A 20,415-nucleotide genomic window follows, 5' to 3' on the forward strand; every position below is an offset into this window, starting at 1 on the left:
CTGGTAAATCGACTCTACCTGAAGCAAGCTTTGTATTCATTCAAGATGATTGAAGACAAAGTATTGGCTGAGCAGTTGGATATGTTCAACAAGCTGATTCTTGATCTTGAAAATATTGATGTGAAGATCGATGATGAAGATCAAGCGCTGTTACTATTGTGTTCTTTGCCTCGATCACATGCTCACTTCAAAGAAACTCTCTTGTATGGAAGGGAGTCCCTGACGTTTGAAGAAGTTCAATCAGCCTTGTACTCTAAGGACTTGAATGAACGAAAGGAGCATAAACCTTCGACTATTGGCGAAGGTTTGGCCGTTAAAGGAAAACTCTTACGAAAGGATGGTAAGTTCGACAAGAAGAAAGGCAAAATCCAGTCGAAGACTTACAGTGGCGAAGCATCTGGCATTCGATGCTACCATTGTAAGAAGGAGGGTCACACAAGAAAGGTGTGCCCTGAACGCTTGAAATATCATGGAGGTAAGGATAATGGCAACGCTGCCATTGTTCAAGATGATTTCGAATCATCTGATGTTCTTGTGGTTTCAAGCAGTGACTCTAAGAAGGAGTGGATTATGGATTCAGGTTGCACTTGGCACATGACTCCAAACAAAGACTTGTTCGAGGAATTATGTGATCAAGATGGTGGATCAGTATTGCTGGGAAACAACAAGGCTTGCAAGATTGCAGGTGTTGGATCTGTGAGATTCAAGCTCCATGATGAGTCAATAAGGTTGTTGACTGAAGTCAGGTATGTTCCTGATTTGAAGAGAAATCTGCTTTCTCTTGGTGAATTCGACAAGAAAGGATATGTTTTCCAAGGAGAGAAAAGTATCCTAAGAGTCATGAAGGGTTCGAAGGAAGTCTTGAGAGGCGTGAAGAAACAAGGCTTGTATACCCTTGAGGCTGAAGTTGTAAGTGGTTCGACAAATGTTGCATCCACGAAACCTTTGTCGAAAACTGAAATCTGGCACATGAGATTGGGTCATGTCAGTGAAAGGGGTCTGGTCGAATTAGGGAAACAAAATCTGCTTGGTGGAGACAAAATCGAAAAGCTGAAGTTTTGTGAACCTTGTGTACTTGGAAAATCTTGCAGAGTGAAGTTCAACAAAGGCAAACAAAGAACACATGGATCCCTTGATTACATCCATGCTGATCTTTGGGGGCCTGCAAGGTGTCCATCACATTCAGGAGCAAGGTATTTTCTATCCATAGTAGATGATTATTCCAGAAAATTATGGGTATTCATCCAGAAGACTAAGGATGAAACTTTTGAGAATTTCAAAAGTTGGAAGACTCTGGTTGAAAATCAGACTGACAGAAAAGTCAAGAGGTTGAGAACCGACAATGGCCTTGAATTTTGCAATGAGGCATTCGACAGTTTTTGTGCTGCCTCTGGTATTGCAAGGCATAGAACTACTGCAGGTACTCCACAGCAAAATGGTTTGGCTGAAAGGTTTAATCGAACTATTTTGGAGAGAGTCAGATGCATGTTGACTAGTGCGGGGTTAACAAAGGTGTTCTGGGCTGAGGCTGTTTCGACAGCAACATATCTGATAAACAGATGTCCTTCGACAGCGTTAGATATGAAGACACCTGAAGAAGTTTGGTCGGGACATCCACCAGATCTCGACAAACTGAGAGTATTTGGCTGCGTAGCCTATGCTCACATTAGGCAAGACAAGGTCGAACCTAGAGCTCTGAAATGCATGTTCATGGGATACCCAGAAGGAGTCAAAGCTTATAGGCTATGGTGCCTAGAGCCAGGTCACAGGAGGTGTATCACCAGTCGAGATGTTGTTTTCAATGAAGCTGAAATGGCTTTTAAGAAAACTGATGATGTTGGTCGAAGTACAGAAACATCTGACGAAGAGCTGGAACAGGTAGAGATTCCTGTTGAGGTGGAGCATGTTGATGCTGAATTGCATATCCCAGATGAAGTCGAAGAAGAAGCAGAAGATGCTGAAGTTGAGGAAACTGACGATGACTACCTATTGTCGAGAGATAGGTCGAGAAGAGTCATCAAGCCACCTCAAAGACTTGGATATGCAGATCTTATAGCTTATGCCTTAATCTCTGCAAGTGAGGTTCTAGACGAAGAACCTAGAGACTATAAGGAAGTTATGAGGAGTCGAAATAAGAATGAATGGCTGAAGGCCATGGATGATGAGATGAAATCTCTTCATGATAATCATACTTGGGAACTAATCAAGAAACCTGATGGGGCAAGGTTAGTCAGCTGTAAATGGATTTTCAAAGTTAAGGAAGGAATTGAAGGAGTGACGTCGAAAAGATACAAGGCAAGGTTAGTTGCAAGGGGTTTCACTCAGAAAGAAGGTGTCGACTTTAATGATGTGTTTTCTCCTGTTGTGAAGCATAGGTCCATTCGAATGTTGCTTGCCATGGTGGCACAGTTCGATCTTGAACTGGAACAGATGGATGTGAAGACTGCGTTCTTGTATGGTGATCTAGATGAAACGATCCTGATGAGGCAACCTGAAGGGTATGTCGAAAAGGGGAAGGAAGATTATGTGTGCAAGTTAAAGAGATCTTTGTATGGGCTGAAACAATCTCCTCGACAGTGGAATAGGAGATTCGACAAGTTCATGGCACGCATAAGTTTCATTAGAAGTCAGTTCGACCACTGCGTTTACTTCAGATTTCGACCTGGTAATTCATTTGTTATTTTGTTGCTTTATGTGGATGATATTCTCATAGCAAGCAACAATGTTGAAGATGTGACGAGGGTGAAGGCTGAACTCAATAAGGAGTTCGATATGAAGGATCTGGGAGCTGCTTCCAGGATTCTTGGAATTGACATTCGAAGAGATAGAAAGAAGTCGAAGTTATGCCTATCTCAAGAGGCATATCTACGGAAGATTCTTGAAAAATTTGGTATGTCGAATTCGAAGCCAGTTGTGACTCCAACAAACCCTCAATTCAAGCTGAGTATTGATCAGTGTCCCAGTACTGATGTCGAAAGAGCCTATATGAATAGCATTTCGTATGCTAATATAGTTGGTTCTTTGATGTATGCTATGGTTTGTACTAGACCCGACATAGCTTACGCAGTAAGTCTTGTAAGCAGGTACATGGCGAATCCTGGAAAGGCTCACTGGCAAGCATTGAAGTGGATTTTAAGGTACATAAATGGGTCTCTGAATAGAGTACTAATTTATGGTGGAGCCTTGGGTGAAGATGGTAAAGCAGTAATCGAAGGATATGTCGACTCTGATTATGCAGGTTGTATGGATTCCAGGAAATCTATTTCTGGATATGTTTTCACTATGTTTGGCACAGCAATTAGTTGGAAAGCAACACTTCAGAAGGTTGTTGCTCTATCAACCACTGAAGCGGAGTACATTGCATTAACTGAAGCTGTGAAAGAAGCATTGTGGCTTGAAGGTTTTGCGAAGGAGCTGAAACTTCAAGGTCGAGGTATCACTGTTAAATGTGATAGTCAAAGTGCAATACACCTGTCGAAGAATTCAGCCTATCATGAGCGAACTAAGCACATTGATGTGAGGCTGCATTTCGTCAGAGGAGTAATCGAGCGTGGAGAAGTCCAAGTGCTGAAGGTTTCGACTGAAGACAATGCTGCTGATATGATCACCAAGACATTGCCGAGTTGCAAATTTTTCCACTGTATGCAGTTGATAAAGCTGCATGAAGAAAGCTAGTTTGTTCCCTTGATGTTGTAGAGTTAGATCCAAGGTGGAGATTTGTGAGATTTTGGATCGAACTCTAGTATGGCCGAAGGGTAGCTTCTTGGTTCGACAGGGTTAAGCATGAAGTCGAAGGTTGTTCACATGCTTGTGTCGAAGATGCTAGGGTTGTTAGCATGTTAAATTAGGTTTTAGTGTTTAAACCCTAATTTGTTAAGTTAGCTTGTTTATTAAGTTGACTTGTGTAATGGGCCTTGTGGAAAAAGCCCATTAGTTAGTATGTTAGGTTTTATTATAAATAGCATACTAGTCTCTCATCATTGCTAAGCTGCAAATCCTAATTTAGGGTGAGAGAGGTTATTTGTTATTCTTGTAAACTTGTAATCTTGTTTTAAGAGAAAGTAAAAGAATAACGGTTATAACCAATTGTTGTGTTCTTCTTCTCCCCTATAATTCCCTATTATACTTTGTTATTGGTATCGTTTTTCACAACAACGTCCATTTATTGTGAGTGAATACAAATTTGATCAATGCCTATTTCAATTTTTCGTACCAAGCTCTTGGAGTTTGTTCGAGGTCATTAAGTGTTTTGTTTAGTTAAAGATTACATATGCACCTAAAATTTTGAAGTTGTTATGTGTGTAGAATATATATAATATATATAGAGAGATAAATAGATAGAGAGAGATGGAGAGAGAGAGAGAGAGCGCTTTCTATTCAATATGAAATTTTTTAACTCGCATTTGATATATGACAATATTCCCTTAACCTTCTTGAACTTTTGAAATTATAAGTAACAATTTCAATTTAGTCACGGTTCATCGGTGATAAAATGTATATGAGTCATTAGCAATGGTTTAACTGTGTAAAATATGTAATGAAACTCTATTTAACTATGATTTAACTTCATGAAATTTTATCCTATGTAATGTAACCCACCTTACACACGATTATCATTGACCATGTCTCTCAAGGGGTGAGATCCTCTACGTCATTGATTAAGTCATTTGAACTGTTGTGACCAAAAATTGGAGGGTAGAGTGGGCTGAAAAGGTTGAAAGATCGGAAATGCAATTGGTCACTAGTGGATTTGCATGAATGATTAAACATTTTTTACCAACACATTTTAGGGGGAGTGAAAAAAAATTTAATGTGAAACAATAGTTTCTATCTCGCGCCTCAAATAAAAATATGAAACTTTTCGAACCCTAAGAATCTCCTTCATACCCCTTAATCTACTCCAAAATTTCAACTCTCATAATCAATCCTCTTTATACCGTAATACAGGTTCTTGTTGTAATTCAATTTTTTTGGAGGAAGGTTATTGGTTTGTAGAGGCGGTTCCTCCAAGGTACAGCTAAAAGAAAGTAGCAGATTCTTGGGTGAGGTAGGAGATGGTTTGTAAATCCAAGGAGGATGTTTGTATGAGGGTTTTGGGATTTGAGGCTTGTTAACCTAGCCCTTTTGGGTAGGTGTTATTGGTCGGCTATCCAAGGTAGCACATCTCTCTAGCATCAACTTTTGGTGGCAAGGTATATTATTGATGTCATGTCATCTCATTTATGGGGGACATGAGCTTCGTCATGGTGGAGATCAATTTTGTTGTTGGGATCTGACATCGTTAATGCTTCTAACTAGTTTGGTAAGGTGTGGTTAAGGTTATTTGTAATGGTCTTCATATTAGGTTTTGATAGGAAGTGTAGGCTGGAAATGATCACCTTTATGTGACTTTTATGAGGTTTTTCCTAATCTCGGAGAAAACAAAGCTTTTTGTGGGTCAAATGGGAGAGTGGATGAAGGATGTCTAGATGTGGGATCTCAAGTGGAGGTGTGGTCTATTGGCCTCGGAGGAGGAACTTTTGGCTAATATTGTCCTGACTTTGTTAAGTAAGTTGAAACCAATGCAAGAGGATGAGTTAGTGAGGAAGTCACATGTGCAAGGAGGTTTCTTAGTGATATCAACCTTATCTTTGCTCACTAACGTGTCTGAGAAGAGGAGGCTAGGTCGGACATAATGATTTAGTTGTTGAATTATGAGTGGAAGAATTGGGCCCCATCTAAAGTGGTGACATTTGTAACACCCTAATTTCCCCAGCGTAATTTATAAATAAAAATCAGAGTAAATTAAAACATCAAAATAATTTTTGATGCTACATTCAACTTGAAGTAGCTCATACAATAGGATACGTAACACGCATATATAAATATAAAAACATAATTCAAAACACATTTAAGTCTGAAATCCAATATTTTACTAGCAACGGAAAAACATCAACCACAAATAGTTTTACTTTTCAAACATGAGTTATAACAACAATAATCATAAATAATCGTCATATATAAAAATTATCTAACAACAGAGGTATACATGTTGATTCCTCCCAACATAAACAAAACAAATGTCGACCCACAATGTTACATATACGAGCAGACTCCGACTCAACAAACACATAAAAAAGAGCAACCTCTTCCGCTAACTTTCACGCCTCTACTCCTGAGTATCTGCATGTTATCCACGTGGTGGAAATATTAAAACACAAGAGGTGATCAACCCAATTACCCAGGGACGGACCCACGTTATCTATGGTGTGGTCTAGTGACCCCACTACATCATATACATGTATTATTAATATAGAGATTGATATGACTAGTTAATGGATAATTATATATTTACTGAATGAAGCTTTGATACACTCCTTTGATAAACATAAACGTATTACATCATTGACTCTTTCATTATTTTTATTTTATTCTAATTGATTTAATTTCTCTTTATATAATAATAATATAATATTATTATATGGTGCAAATTAAATTTTAAAATCATAAAAAATTGGTATACATTTAATAAAGTTTGTAGCAATAGAAAAATTTATTATATATTATTTGAGAATTATCTATAATAGCATTAATAACCATTGTAATTGTGATAATTAACTCTACCATAAACATTATGAAGAATTAAATGTAAAATTATAAAAGAGGAAAATAATAATTTAGTTATGTAGGAATATTTTTATTGATATTAAATATAATAAAAATATTTAATTTTAATTAAATAAAATAAATTATAGGAAAATAAAACTTATTTATATAAATATAATGTGAAGTCGGGTGATTCCAAAAATAACTCTTCAAATTTATGTATATGAATTTAGTTGAAATACACCAACGATGTAAACAAAATTTATAATATCAATTAATCATAACCATTAATTAGTTTGAAATATTTGAATTTTGTTTTAAATTCTTTTAAATTAATATAATTGAATGATTATGATGCATTGATGATATAAAATTTTTACACTAACAAGTGTAAAGTTTTTGGGTCTGTCCCTGCAATCACTCATTCAACAATCCACACACCATACAATCTAACATAGTAATACATTACGCACGCACACTCCATACCATCCAAACATTATAATAAATGATATATACAATACAATAAGACCAAACTCTATGACTCAATGCATGTGGTACCAATTATAAACTCTCAAGTTCATCTCATTCCCGATCGCCACCACAGGATCAGAGCATACTACAAAATGTTACCATCACCGTAGGTAACACTTCACTGATTCCCACCTGAAATAAGCTACTCGCAGCTAATCCCCACCATAGGATTGGGGCTCACCAAAATGGGTCACCATTCAAACACCATGATACATGACTTTCTTAAATGACATGCAACAACATTAACACGTACAGTGGTATTCACCTTAACCAATGTACCACACCAAAACAACCACCAATCATATATACATGCATTACAAGCATTCAACACTGGTATTGTAACAACATATCATATGACAATAAACCATTCATACATTCATTACACTACAACATACAAATTTTACACCATTTATCACCAAACAATAACATAAATCATTTCAAGGTTCTCAAACTTATTTTTAAATTAAAGTACACTTCGTTAGCTTTCCAGCGCTTCAAATGTCACCTTAATCGGACACCCAAAACTCAAGTTATAAATTTATGAAATTCTATCAAAATAGTGGCAACTAATTACACCAAAATACGTAACCGGTTACACCAACTTACAATAGCCTGGATACTCAATTCTTCGCAATGGTAACCAGTTACACCCTTCCTAGAAACCCCATTTTCACAAAATTAGACTGTGTAACCAGTTACACCTAAGGAAAATTCAATTTTTTGAAAAGTCGTCTCAACTATAACCGGTTACTCCAAAAGTGGTAATCGGTTACCATAGTGACAATAACATATTTTCTGCAGTTTTAGTGTACGAAAATATGTCCCAACACATTACTAAAACCCCAATTTTCATGAAAAATTATGTATCCAAGTTTTACAATTTTAGTCTTATCAACATATAATATTCCAATTATCCACCAACACAACAATCATCTAACATACAACACAATTACATTATCGTACATCAATTTATTCAAAACGGAGAAGAGATTAACACAAACCTAGAGAATCTAAAACACCCACCCACATGTTATCATGCAATCCCTTATGTCCTAGCTCTCTTCCTTTTCTTCTCTTTATCACGTTCTGTCAGTTATGTTTCTCTATTCACTTCTTTTTCTTATTATAAACATTATTATTATTATTATTATTATTATTATTATTATTATTATTATTATTATTATTATTATCATTATTATTATTATTATTATTATTTCCTTATCCCAACTAATTAAATAAGTATTATCCCAATTAAATATTTATTTAAATAATATTCTCCTTACTACTATTTAAAATAATTAAAATAATTCTAATTACTTATTACTACTAGTCCTACTCCTACCACCCTATTCTCTACATTATTGCTCAAACACCCCAAACACCTTAAATCAATTATTTTTAAGGCTACCACCCTACACTCAAGGGCTCCTCCAACACAACAAATCCTCAACAAACATAAACAATCACATAATATATTTACAAAAATTAATTAAATAAAAATTGGGGTGTTACAACTCTCTTCCACTTAGAATATTTTGGTCTTTGAAAATTTACCTAATGCGAACAACTCCAGATACGCTTCTCTCATCCGACTCTCCAACTCTCACGTCATGTTCCCTTCGGTAGTGCCTTCCCACACTACCCTCACGAGGGAAATATCCTTACCTCTCAACTTATTTAATTCAAGGTCTTCGGTCCTCACCGATAAAGCTTCAAAGGTAAGATTATCCCTTACTTGCACATCGTCCATCAAAGTCACATGAGACGGATCTAGAACATACTTTTGAAGTTGTGAGACATGGATCACATCGTGCATATTCGACAGATTAGGTTGCAAAGCCACCATATAAGCGACAACTCTAACTCTCTGAGAAATCTGATATGGACCGATAAATCGAGGAGTAAGCTTTCTCGATTTCAAAGCACGCCCGACACCGGTCACTGGAGTGACTCTCAAGAATGCTTGGTCCCCCTCTTGAAACTCAAGATTCTTCCTTCTCCTATCATGGTAACCCTTTTTCCTACTTTTTGAAGCTTTCATCTTTTCTTGAATTAACTTCACCTTCTTAGTAGTCTGCTCGACAATATCAGGTCCAAGCAGTACATTCTCACCAAATTCATGCCAACACAAATGTGTCCTACACCTTTGTCCAAACAGTGCCTCAAATGGTGTCATTCTAATGCTATAATGGAAACTATTATTGTAAGTGAACTCTACCAGTGGAAGATGACTATCCAAGGCACCCCCTTTCTCAAAGACACAAGCTCTCAACAAATCTTGTAAATCTCTACCAACTTCTGCAAAGGAAAACTGATGTTAATCAGAAGAAAGTGCGTCGACTTCGTCAGTCTATCAACCACCACCCAAACCGCATCATGCCCACTAGGAGTATTCAGTAATCTATTCACAAAGTCCATCGAAATGATATCTCACTTCCACTCTGGAATATCTAACATTTGCATCATTCCTGCAGGTTTTTGATGTTCAACCTTTGACTTCTGGCACTGCACCATATCACACTTAAGTCCCAACCACCAAAATATATTTTTCAGATTCTTATTCATCTTAGTAGCTCCAGGATGGATACTTAAACTACTTCTATAGCCCTCTTCTAAGATCATCCTCTTCAACTCGGGATTATTAGGTATACAAATCCTACCTCAAAATCTCAAGACACCATGCTCATCCACTTTAAAATCACTCTCTTCATTCTGATTACTCGCAACTATCAAATCCACCAATTTCACATCCAGCTTTTGATTCTCTTTAATACTTGTAAGAAAATCATTGTTTACCTTCAACATACCCAACATCACGCTCTGTGATGTTAGCTTGCATACTAAACTCAAATATCTAAACTGCTCAATAAGTTCCAACTCTCTAACTATCAAAGCATACATATGCAAAGACTTTCGATTTAAAGCATCAGCCACGAAATTAGCTTTACAGGGGTTATAATTTAAGCCAAAGTCACAATCCTTTAGAAACTCTAACCATCTTCATTGCCTCATATTCAATTTTTTTCTGATCAAATAGGTACTTTAAACTCTTGTGATCACTGAATACCTCGAATTTGAAACCTTAAAGATAATGCCTCCAGATCTTTGGCACAAACACCACTACAACCAACTTTAAATCATGAGTAGGATAGTTTCTCTCATGAACCTTTAATTGTCGTAAAGCATAGAATTCCATTTTACCATCTTGCATCAGCACACCATCTAAACCCATCTTAGACGCATCACAATACACCATAAATGGTTCATTAGGATCTTGAAAAATCAGAACTGGAGTCGTAGTCAACTTCTTCTTCAACTCTTTGAAACTCTCCTCACAATGAACATCCCGAAGAAATGATTTACCTTTGCAAGTTAGTTGGGTTAACGTAAGTGCGAACCTATAAAAGCCTTCGATAAACCTGCGGTAGTAACCAGCCAAGCCCAAAAAGTTTCTAATTTTTGTAAGTGACTTAGGAGCCTCCATTGTAGCACTGCATATACTTTAGATGTAACACTCCGAAAATTATTTCTAATTATTTAATTTAAATAGGATAATTATTTAATTGGAATAATTGATGTCATGAGAATTATTGAGAAATATTGGTCTTTGGGCCAAGTGCGGTATTTAGGAATGACGGGGTGTTAAGTTATAAGCCCATTGATAAATTATGTTATGTTTTAATAAAACAAGGAAATAGGAGGAAATTGAGAAATAGAGGAGGAAAACCTCAGACGGAGAGAAGAAGAACTCATGGGCAAAATCTATTTCGCAACCCTTTGGCAGGCTTCACAAATCATGCCATAACTCTCTGCTCGTAACTCCAAATCAAGTAATTCTTGAAGATTCGGATTCTACACAAAATTTCCTTTGATTTGATATATTAATTCGTGTCAGGGAGGTTCTCGATGAGGGAGATAAGCGAGTTTGAAGATTGGGGATTCTTGCTGAAAGTGAAGAAAAGAGGCTTACGGGTTTGATGGAGAAGAAGGGGGAAAAGTCCATACTCTTGGCTAAGGTAAGGGGGGACTCTCCATTTAATCTTTATTATCATGTTGTGAATGATGATATTGATTGGGAATGTTGTTTAGATCAATAGGTTCCATATTTTGATTGTGTCAATGTGATGATTCTGTATGTTAAAACCTATGATTATGAATCCCTAAAAGATTGAGTGGAATTATGTTTGGATCAAATGAAATAGACATGGATTAATAGACTATAGATGATAGATGATTACCATGTGTTTAGAAGTGCAGAAATTCCGGTTTTAGATCCAAATTGCAGGTTGTACAGGTGAAATCGCGAGGAAGACGAATGGGTAAGTCGCAGGTTTTGAGAACTGCTGCCCATTTGCGTATGGTACGCGTATGATACGCATATGGGGGAGGTGGTACACGTATGGTACGCTCCCCGTTGTGCACTAAAATGTGTCTTTCTGCTGGTACGCGAATGGCATGGTGTTGGTACGCGTATGGTCTTGTGGTACGCGTATGTGTGTGTTTTATGTGGAAAACTGATTCTGTTCATACGCGTATGATACGCATATGGTGTGTGTTTGTGGGAATTGGTTCTGTTCGTACGCGTATGATACGCGTATGGGGCGTGTCTTTGTGTATTTCTGGCCCTGTTGGTACGCGTATGGCCAGCGTGAAATACAAATTTTTGCTGTTTGTGAATTTTAAAAGTTTGAGGATGAGTAACTTTTAAACTGCTGATCTGTTTGGAATGATGTTTGAATTATGATGATTAGAATGAGATAAATCGTATGATTTATTGTTATATGATTTTATTGAATGATGCAATTATATATATATTGAACATACTTGTTAATGATGATGATGATGAATGATGATGAATGAGTAAAGATGATGCTACTCATAGTATGATGATGATGATAGTATGTTGTATATATGTTTGCATGCATTCATAATCATTTGATGAGGGCTGTATCCTAATGATGAGAGGATTCAGTGAAGGGCAAGATTCCCATTGTATGGAATCTGTGCTGGCAGGGCCGTATCTGGATGATGATAGATCGGTCGGTGGGTTTTCCCATTGATGATGTTGGTACCACATGCATAGTGTCAGTTTCATACATATGCATGACTTTTATAACATGATTTATATATGTTATGTGATGATTTGATGTTTGTGGTTGTGTGACGATGATGTGTCTGAATATGAAACGATTGGGTGAATGATATGACTATGATATATTGTTATTTATGATGCAATAACATTGGTTAACTGTGATGAGACTCACCCTTACTTGTTGTCATTTTCAAATTGAGGATAGCGGCGCGACTTGGTGAGGATTAGCTCATAAGTCGGTTTAGTTGTTGTGTCGGTGTCATGCTCTGATAGATGTAACACTGGGAACGTGATGTTTTGAGTTTCGATTATAACTCTATTTGTTTATTTTAATTGAAGTCTGATACATTAATGATGTAATTTTGACTTGATGATTTGATTCCGCTGTGTAAACATGATTTTCATCTAATGAGTTATAATTCAGATGTTTTCAGTGAATGCATGACATATGCCGAACGTGTGTTTTCTTTTATTTATGAATTGTGGCACCTCTTTACATGTTACTCTGATTAATATTTTTTATTTGCCGCGGGGTATTAGAGGGGTGTTACAATAGTGGTATCAGAGCAGGTCGGTCTGTCCGGCCAATTGTTGAGTCAGTTGAATTGCGCGACAGTTGAATACTGTCGGCATATTACCCTTGGTACTTGACATGTGAGTGAATCACTGTCGGTATTTATTTGTTTTGCTGCAGGTGTTGGATTGAAACAAGTGGGGGAGAAGCTTCACTTCTCGGTTATGTTTTTAGTTGTAAGATGATTGGTTCAGTAGGCTGTTGTTGGCAACAGTTAAAGCGTTGTCGGAGTTTGTTGTTTCCCGAATTGAAGGTGACTTGGAATTAAGACTTGGCTGGTAATTTAGTTGGAGCATCTTGAAGGAGGATGATTAGAGGTAATTGATGATTATTTGTAGAGGAGGAAAATTAGAAAGTTGCAATGTATCAGCTCTGCTGGTGTACTGCGAAGTTGTCAGTTGAGTAGCCTTGCGTCTCGAAAGAGGTTCAGTTGCAAGTTTGTAAAGGGGACAGCTGTCGTGAATGTTTCAGAAATCGAACTTCAGAGATAGAATGTGTTGCTCAAGTTATAAGAAGTTCGGGAGCGAAGATATATGATAAGGGGCTGTTTGGAATGTGATCGAGATGAAGAGGATGAGTTTTGGAGCTGAATTTTCGTAAGCAAAACGCAGGAAAGTTGCTGAATCGTTATGAAACTTCGAAAATTCATAACTGAAGTTCTGGACATCCGATTTGAGTTCCGTTTAAAGCGAAGGAAAGCTAACGAGATGAACTTTGTTATAAAAATGGTTTCAGCAGCTGTAACATATTTAATTGTGACAGTATGATGTTGGAAAGAGGTGAAGTTGCAGTTACGCTTGTTCTTAGAACTAGACTTGTTTGTTGGTACTGCACGAGATATCAGAGGCAGAGTTGAACGGATTGAAGGAATAATTAAAAGGTTGGTTGAGAAGAAATTTTAGGAATTAAATGTACCAATTGAGGAGTTTTGGATATATCGTATAGAGTGTCGTTGCATGATGTCGGTGTTGCATTTTGGGACAACGATTGGAAAATTCATATCTTGAGTTCCGAGTGTCGGATTAATGTGCCGTTTGAACCTACGAAGATGGGAGGTTATGTTCTACCTTATGGAAGAGTTATAAATACAGTAGAGTGGTCCTATGAAGAGGTATTATGGGTTCGGTTAAAGAAGCATGAAAAATTGTTGAATAGGAATGCCTACTACCGTGATTGTTTGAAACGGAATTGAGTAGAATATGTTGTTGAGGAATAGGTTGAGGAGATGTTTGGTAATAAAGATGATTTGAGTGCCGATGGATGTTAGTGAGGATTGAATTAGTAGTAAAGGTGAATTAAACTTTAGAACGGTTGAAGTCATATTTGTGATGCTAAAGCAACGACAAGTATAAGAGAAGAATTGTAGAGAATTTCTAACACCTATTGAGGTGAGGAGGACTTTGTTGAAATTCCGAGTGGAATGATATTTGGACGCAAAAGACGTCATGGGATTGGGAGTAAAACCACGAGTTATGAATGTTGTCGCAGTCTTTTGCTAAGATGAGGATTTTGATTTGATACGAGATGGATAGTAATGTACGAGTATATTAGTGAATATGAAGTTTGAAAGTACTTAACAAGTGTATGATGCTAAGTGACTATGAAGCGGATTGTGTGAAATGTTTGGACGTTGGTGTCTCACCGACAAGATCCAATGAGAAGGGAATGTGCGAGTTGTGAAGACTCAAGGTGAATTATTGGGCTATGACGATGTTAATGAGTTTGAGTGCAAACTCGGAAAGGACACTATTATGTAGTAACAACGGTTTATGCTTAAATATGATTGTCGGCTATCTATTGACAAATTGAGGACTTGATCACCCTTAATCTCTTGTTGGTAGTAGACGAAATCATATCGATAAGATAAGCTTGTTTTGTTACCTTAATGGTTTAAGATATGATGAATACTAAGCCGAGGGAATAATAACTCACTATGTTATGTAGACTTATGAAGAGGTGGATATGAAAGAGTGCAACATGGTGGACAATTTACTTAAGATGGGTAATCAGAGTCGCGCAGCAAAAGTGTGATGTGGAGTAGTGTTATGAGTACTACTTGTGGGAAGTGAGGGATTGATATGTTAGGAGCCTACATAGAGAATACGTACTGATCTATATGTTGGATTTAGAATCCAGTGGATGTAACGATGTTGTATCATAGAATTAGAATTTTTTTGAATAATTGCCGAGATGATGAGTATGTTATTGTGGTTGTACGAGGTTGACGAGTATGTATTCGGCGAAGTTAAGACGTTGAGTTGATACTATATGATGCTATAATAATCTTGTGTCGTTGTAAGGTGTTATGTAGATTTCCAGATATAATTAGGAATTATACCCTATGAAGGACGAAGTTGATTTGATTCTTAGTAGAGAGCGAGACTCAGTTGAGCTATTTTGTAAGCAATGGTATATTGAGGATGATGAGTGTAATTATAACTACTTGTGTGTACTCGTTCTGATGGTTGGGAATGTTTTAATAGATGTAGCAACTCAGGAATTTGTTTTGAGTACATGTAAGTATTGCTAAGTGGCAAATTAGTACCATGTATGGTAAAGGAGGATTCTTGAACGAATGAGTAACGAGAGTCGGAATTGAGTAAAACTAAGTAGATCTAGCTGATGATGATTGTAATGAGTAAATCAGAGGAGCACAGCAAGAGCGGAATATAACGTGTTGGATAATTGCCGGTGTGACTTAAGAGGAGTCAGAAGGTCGAAATTCAATGATATAAGAATATTATTATTGGGTTTCTTGAAGGAAGCGGTTGGTGAAAAGTGTAAGTATTACTTTATTGCTCTGATTGAAAGGTGTGTCTAAGGTTGGTACGTTCGATGGATGGAATCCATTATTGCAGTGTCGAACAGTTGTGATCATACAATGGATTGTGTGATTATACTATTCAGTTGTTGAGAGCATTATATGGGTTGTACCTCAATATCCTATTATCGTTAACCTTTTGGAGATATAGCGAGTGGTACATCTTTGAGGTGGTCGAATGCGACGTGAGAGCTGAGATTGAACGCATGAAATACGCTTCTGTTGGTTATGTCGGATGAACCTTGAGGATCGATTAGGAAAATGCTACCTGGGAACTGGAAAGTCAGATGGAGGACTCATATCCGGAACTTTTTCATTTGAGGAATGTTTTCGAGGACGAAAACTCTTTTAGTGGGGGAGAGTTGTAACACCCCGAAAATTATTTCTAATTATTTAATTTAAATAGGATAATTATTTAACTGGAATAATTGATGTCATGAGAATTATTGAGAAATATTGGTCTTTGGGCCAAGTGTGGTATTTAGCAATGAGGGGGTGTTACGTTGTAAGCCCATTGCTAAATTATGTTATGTTTTAATAAAACAAGGAAATAGGAGGAAATTGAGAAATAGAGGAGGAAAACCTAAGAGGGAGAGAAGAAGAACTCATGGGCAAAATCTATTTTCACAACCCTTTGACAGCCTTCACAAATCATGCCATAACTCTCTGCTCGTAACTCCAAATCAGGTAATTCTTGAAGATTCGGATTCTAACGAAATTTCCTTCGATTTGATATATTAATTTGTGTCAGGGAGGTTCTCGATGAGGGAGATAAGCGAGTTTGAAGATTGGGGATTCTTGCTGAAAGTGAAGAAAATAGGCTTACGGGTTTGATGGAGAAGAAGGGGGAAAAGTCCATACTCTTGGCTAAGGTAAGGGGGGACTCTCCATTTAATCTCTATTATCGTGTTGTGAATGATGATATTGATTGGGAATGTTGTTTAGATCAATAGGTTCCATATTTTGATTGTGTCAATGTGATGATTCTGTATGTTAAAACCTATGATTATGAATTCCTAAAAGATTGAGTGGAATTATGTTTGGATCGAATTAAATAGACATGGATTAATAGACTATAGATGATAGATGATTACCATGTGTTTAGAAGTGCAGAAATTCTGGTTTTAGATCCAAATTGCAGGTTGTACAGGTGAAATCGCGAGGAAGACGAATGGGTAAGTCGCAAGTTTTGAGAACTGCTGCCCATTTGCGTATGGTACGCGTATGATACGCGTATGGGGGAGGTGGTACGCGTATGGTACGCTCCCCGTTGTGCACTAAAATGTGTCTTTCTGCTGGTACGCGTATGGCATGGTGTTGGTACACGTATGGTCTTGTGGTACGCGTATGTGTGTGTGTTTTATGTGGAAAACTGATTCTGTTCATACGCGTATGATACGCGTATGGTGTGTGTTTGTGGGAATTGGTTCTGTTCGTACGCGTATGATACGCGTATGGGGCGTGTCTTTGTGTATTTCTGGCCCTGTTGGTACGCGTATGGCTAGCGTGAAATACAAATTTTTGCTGTTTGTGAATTTTAAAAGTTTGAGGATGAGTAACTTTTAAACTGCTGATCTGTTTGGAATGATGTTTGAATTATTATGATTAGAATGAGATAAATCGTATGATTTATTGTTATATGATTTTATTGAATGATGCGATTATATATATATATTGAACATACTTGTTAATGAGGAGGATGATGATGAAAGATGATGAATGAGTAAAGATGATGCTACTCATAGTATGATGATGATGATGATGATAGTATGTTGTATATATGTTTGCATGCATTCATAATCATTTGATGAGGGCTGTATCCTAATGATCAGAGGATTCAGTGAAGGGCAAGATTCCCATTGTGTGGAATCTGTGCTGGCAGGGCCGTATCTGGATGATGATAGATCGGTCGGTGGGTTTTCCCATTGATGATGTTGGTACCACATGCATAGTGTCAGTTTCATACATATGCATGACTTTTATAACATGATTTATATATGTTATGTGATGATTTGATGTTTGTGGTTGTGTGACGATGATTTGTCTGAATATGAAACGATTGGGTGAATGATATGACTATGATATATAGTTGTTTATGATGCAATAACATTGGTTAACTGTGATGAGACTCACCCTTACTTGTTGTCATTTTCAGGTTGAGGATAGCGGCGCGACTTGGTGAGGATTAGCTCATAAGTCGGTTTAGTTGTTGTGTCGGTGTCATGCTCTGATAGATGTAACACTGGGAACGCGATGTTTTGAGTTTCGATTATAACTCTATTTGTTTATTTTAATTGAAGTCTGATACATTAATGATGTAATGTTGACTTGATGATTTGATTCCGCTGTGTAAACATGATTTTCATCTAATGAGTTATAATTCAGATGTTTTCAGTGAATGCATGACATATGTCGAACGTGTGTTTTCTTTTATTTATGAATTGTGGCACCTCTTTACATGTTACTCTGATTAATATTTGTTATTTGCCGCGGGGTATTAGAGGGGTGTTACATTAGACAGATCCACAACGATACCATTACCTAAAATAACATGTCCAAGAAAGCTTACTTGTTGCAACCAAAACTCACACTTTGACAACTTTGCATATAACTTCTTCTCTTTCAACACTTGCAACAAAATCCGTAAATGCTCTTCATGATCTTTTTCTAACTTGGAATAGATCAAAATATCATCAATGAAAACTACCACAAACTGATCCAAATAAGTATGAAATATGCGCTTCATAGATTCCATAAACACTCCTGGTGCATTAGAAACCCCGAACGACATCACCAAATATTCGTAGTGTCCATACCGATTTCTAAAAGCTATCTTCTGAATATCTTCATCTTTCAGCCGAATCTGATGGTAACTCAACCTTAAGTCCATCTTGCTGAAAACATGTGCACCTACTGATTGGTCCATAAAATCATCTATTCTCGGAAAAGGATAATTGTTCTTGATTGTTACTTTATTCAGTTGTCAATAATCCACACACAACCTCATACTACCATTTTTCTTCTTTACCAATAACACCAGAGCTCCCCAAGGTGAAACACTTGGTCTTATAAATTTCTTTTCCAACAAATTCTCTAATTGCTTTTTCAATTATGCTAATTATGACGCTGACATCCTCCATGGTGTCATGGAATTAGGTATGGTACTAGGGAAAAGATCAATAGAGAACTCCACATCTCGCTCTGGAGGTACATCTGAAACATCATCTGGGAAATCACGCACTACCGACAATTCTCAATTACAGCTTGACTTTTAGCAGATAAAGATGCAAAATACGCAAACACCTGAGCCTCGTTCTGCAAAAGCTCTCTCAATTGTGTAGCAGATAAGAAACGGACTTCCTCTTCACCAATAAGAGCAAGAAGCCGTACAGATTCGTTATAACAATATATATGAATATGACTGGACTCCAACCAGTTCATTCGCAGGATGACATCAAGATCCCTCAGCGGCAAGCAAATAATATCCACACCAAAATCTCTATCAAAAATCGACAGACGACAATTCAAATAAACCAAAGAAGTAGTCCCTTATCCCTTTGTTAGAGTATCAATAACCATTTCTCTATTCATGGAGGACACTACAAGGCCCAACCTCTTCACACAATCAACAGTAATAAATGAGTGCGTCGTACTTGTATCAATAATAGTAATTAAAGGAGTACTATTAATGAAACATATACCTTTAAAATTGAGCTTGCTTTGGCTTCTTGCAATGTGTACTGATGTGTCCTAGTTCGCCACACTTGTAGCAAGTCGCCACATTATCTTTGTAATCAGCAACCAGATGTCCTGTCTTCCCACATCGGAAACACTTCTGGGAATTCACAAACAACAGTTAATTCACTAATTAGTCCTTTTCTCTAAGCATCCAATAAATCTAATACCATAAATGTAACACCCCTTACTAACCCCGCGGCAATTTAAAACAATTATTCAGAGTACATGAAATAAGGGTGCCACAATTCATAATAAGTAACATCATTCAGTCATGTCATGCATTCACTGAGGTAATCATCATAATTTAAAACGGTTCATGTTAACACAGCGGAAATTTATCAAAAACGGACTAAGTTTAACATCTTCAAAACTTATCCTTCAAAACATCAAAACATAACTAGAGTCATAATCATAAACTCTAAACAATCGCGTCCGCAGTGTTACAACTATCAGAGCATGACACCTGACGCTACTAAACACTGACTCATGAGCTAATCCTCACCGAGTCGCACAGCCGCTATCCTCAATCTGAAAATGACAACATGTAAGGGTGAGTCTCATCATAATTAACAAATGTTATAAGGTTATAAAGCCATAACACATCACAGTTGTATCATTCACCCAATTGTTTCATAAACAGACATTCACAACAAGCAAACCAAAATCAATACATCATTAATATTTACAACACTGGAATACATCCAATCATGTTATAAATTATGCATATGTATGAACTGACACTATGCATGTGGTACCAATCATCATCAATGGGAATAACCCATGACCGATCCAACATCGTCCAAGATACGGCCCTGCCAGCACAGATTCCACACGATGGGAATCATGCCCTTCACTGATCCAACACACCCTTATGGATACAGTATCATCAATGAACATGAATGAATGCAACATATATAACATACTTATACCATCATCATCATCATCAATCATCAACATCATCATCATCATTCAAGTATGTTCATATATATTAACATCATTCAATTACAATTCCATAATCATCATACACAAAACATACACGTATTTGCATCAATCTTCATACTCAACAAGAATAGC

At 37.0% G+C, this 20,415-nt stretch overlaps 1 protein-coding gene across 1 annotated transcript; it reads right to left on the minus strand.

The window, feature by feature from the left end:
• Nucleotides 1-8,719: 8,719 nt before the first annotated feature.
• On the minus strand, nt 8,720-9,292 carry LOC131646298 (uncharacterized). The gene has a single exon (XM_058916375.1). The coding sequence runs from the start codon at nt 9,290-9,292 to the stop codon at nt 8,720-8,722; it is 573 nt and encodes a 190-aa protein (XP_058772358.1).
• Nucleotides 9,293-20,415: the final 11,123 nt, after the last annotated feature.

Source organism: Vicia villosa, linkage group LG1 (assembly GCF_029867415.1).
Source record: "Vicia villosa cultivar HV-30 ecotype Madison, WI linkage group LG1, Vvil1.0, whole genome shotgun sequence".
Classification (NCBI taxonomy): domain Eukaryota; kingdom Viridiplantae; phylum Streptophyta; class Magnoliopsida; order Fabales; family Fabaceae; genus Vicia; species Vicia villosa.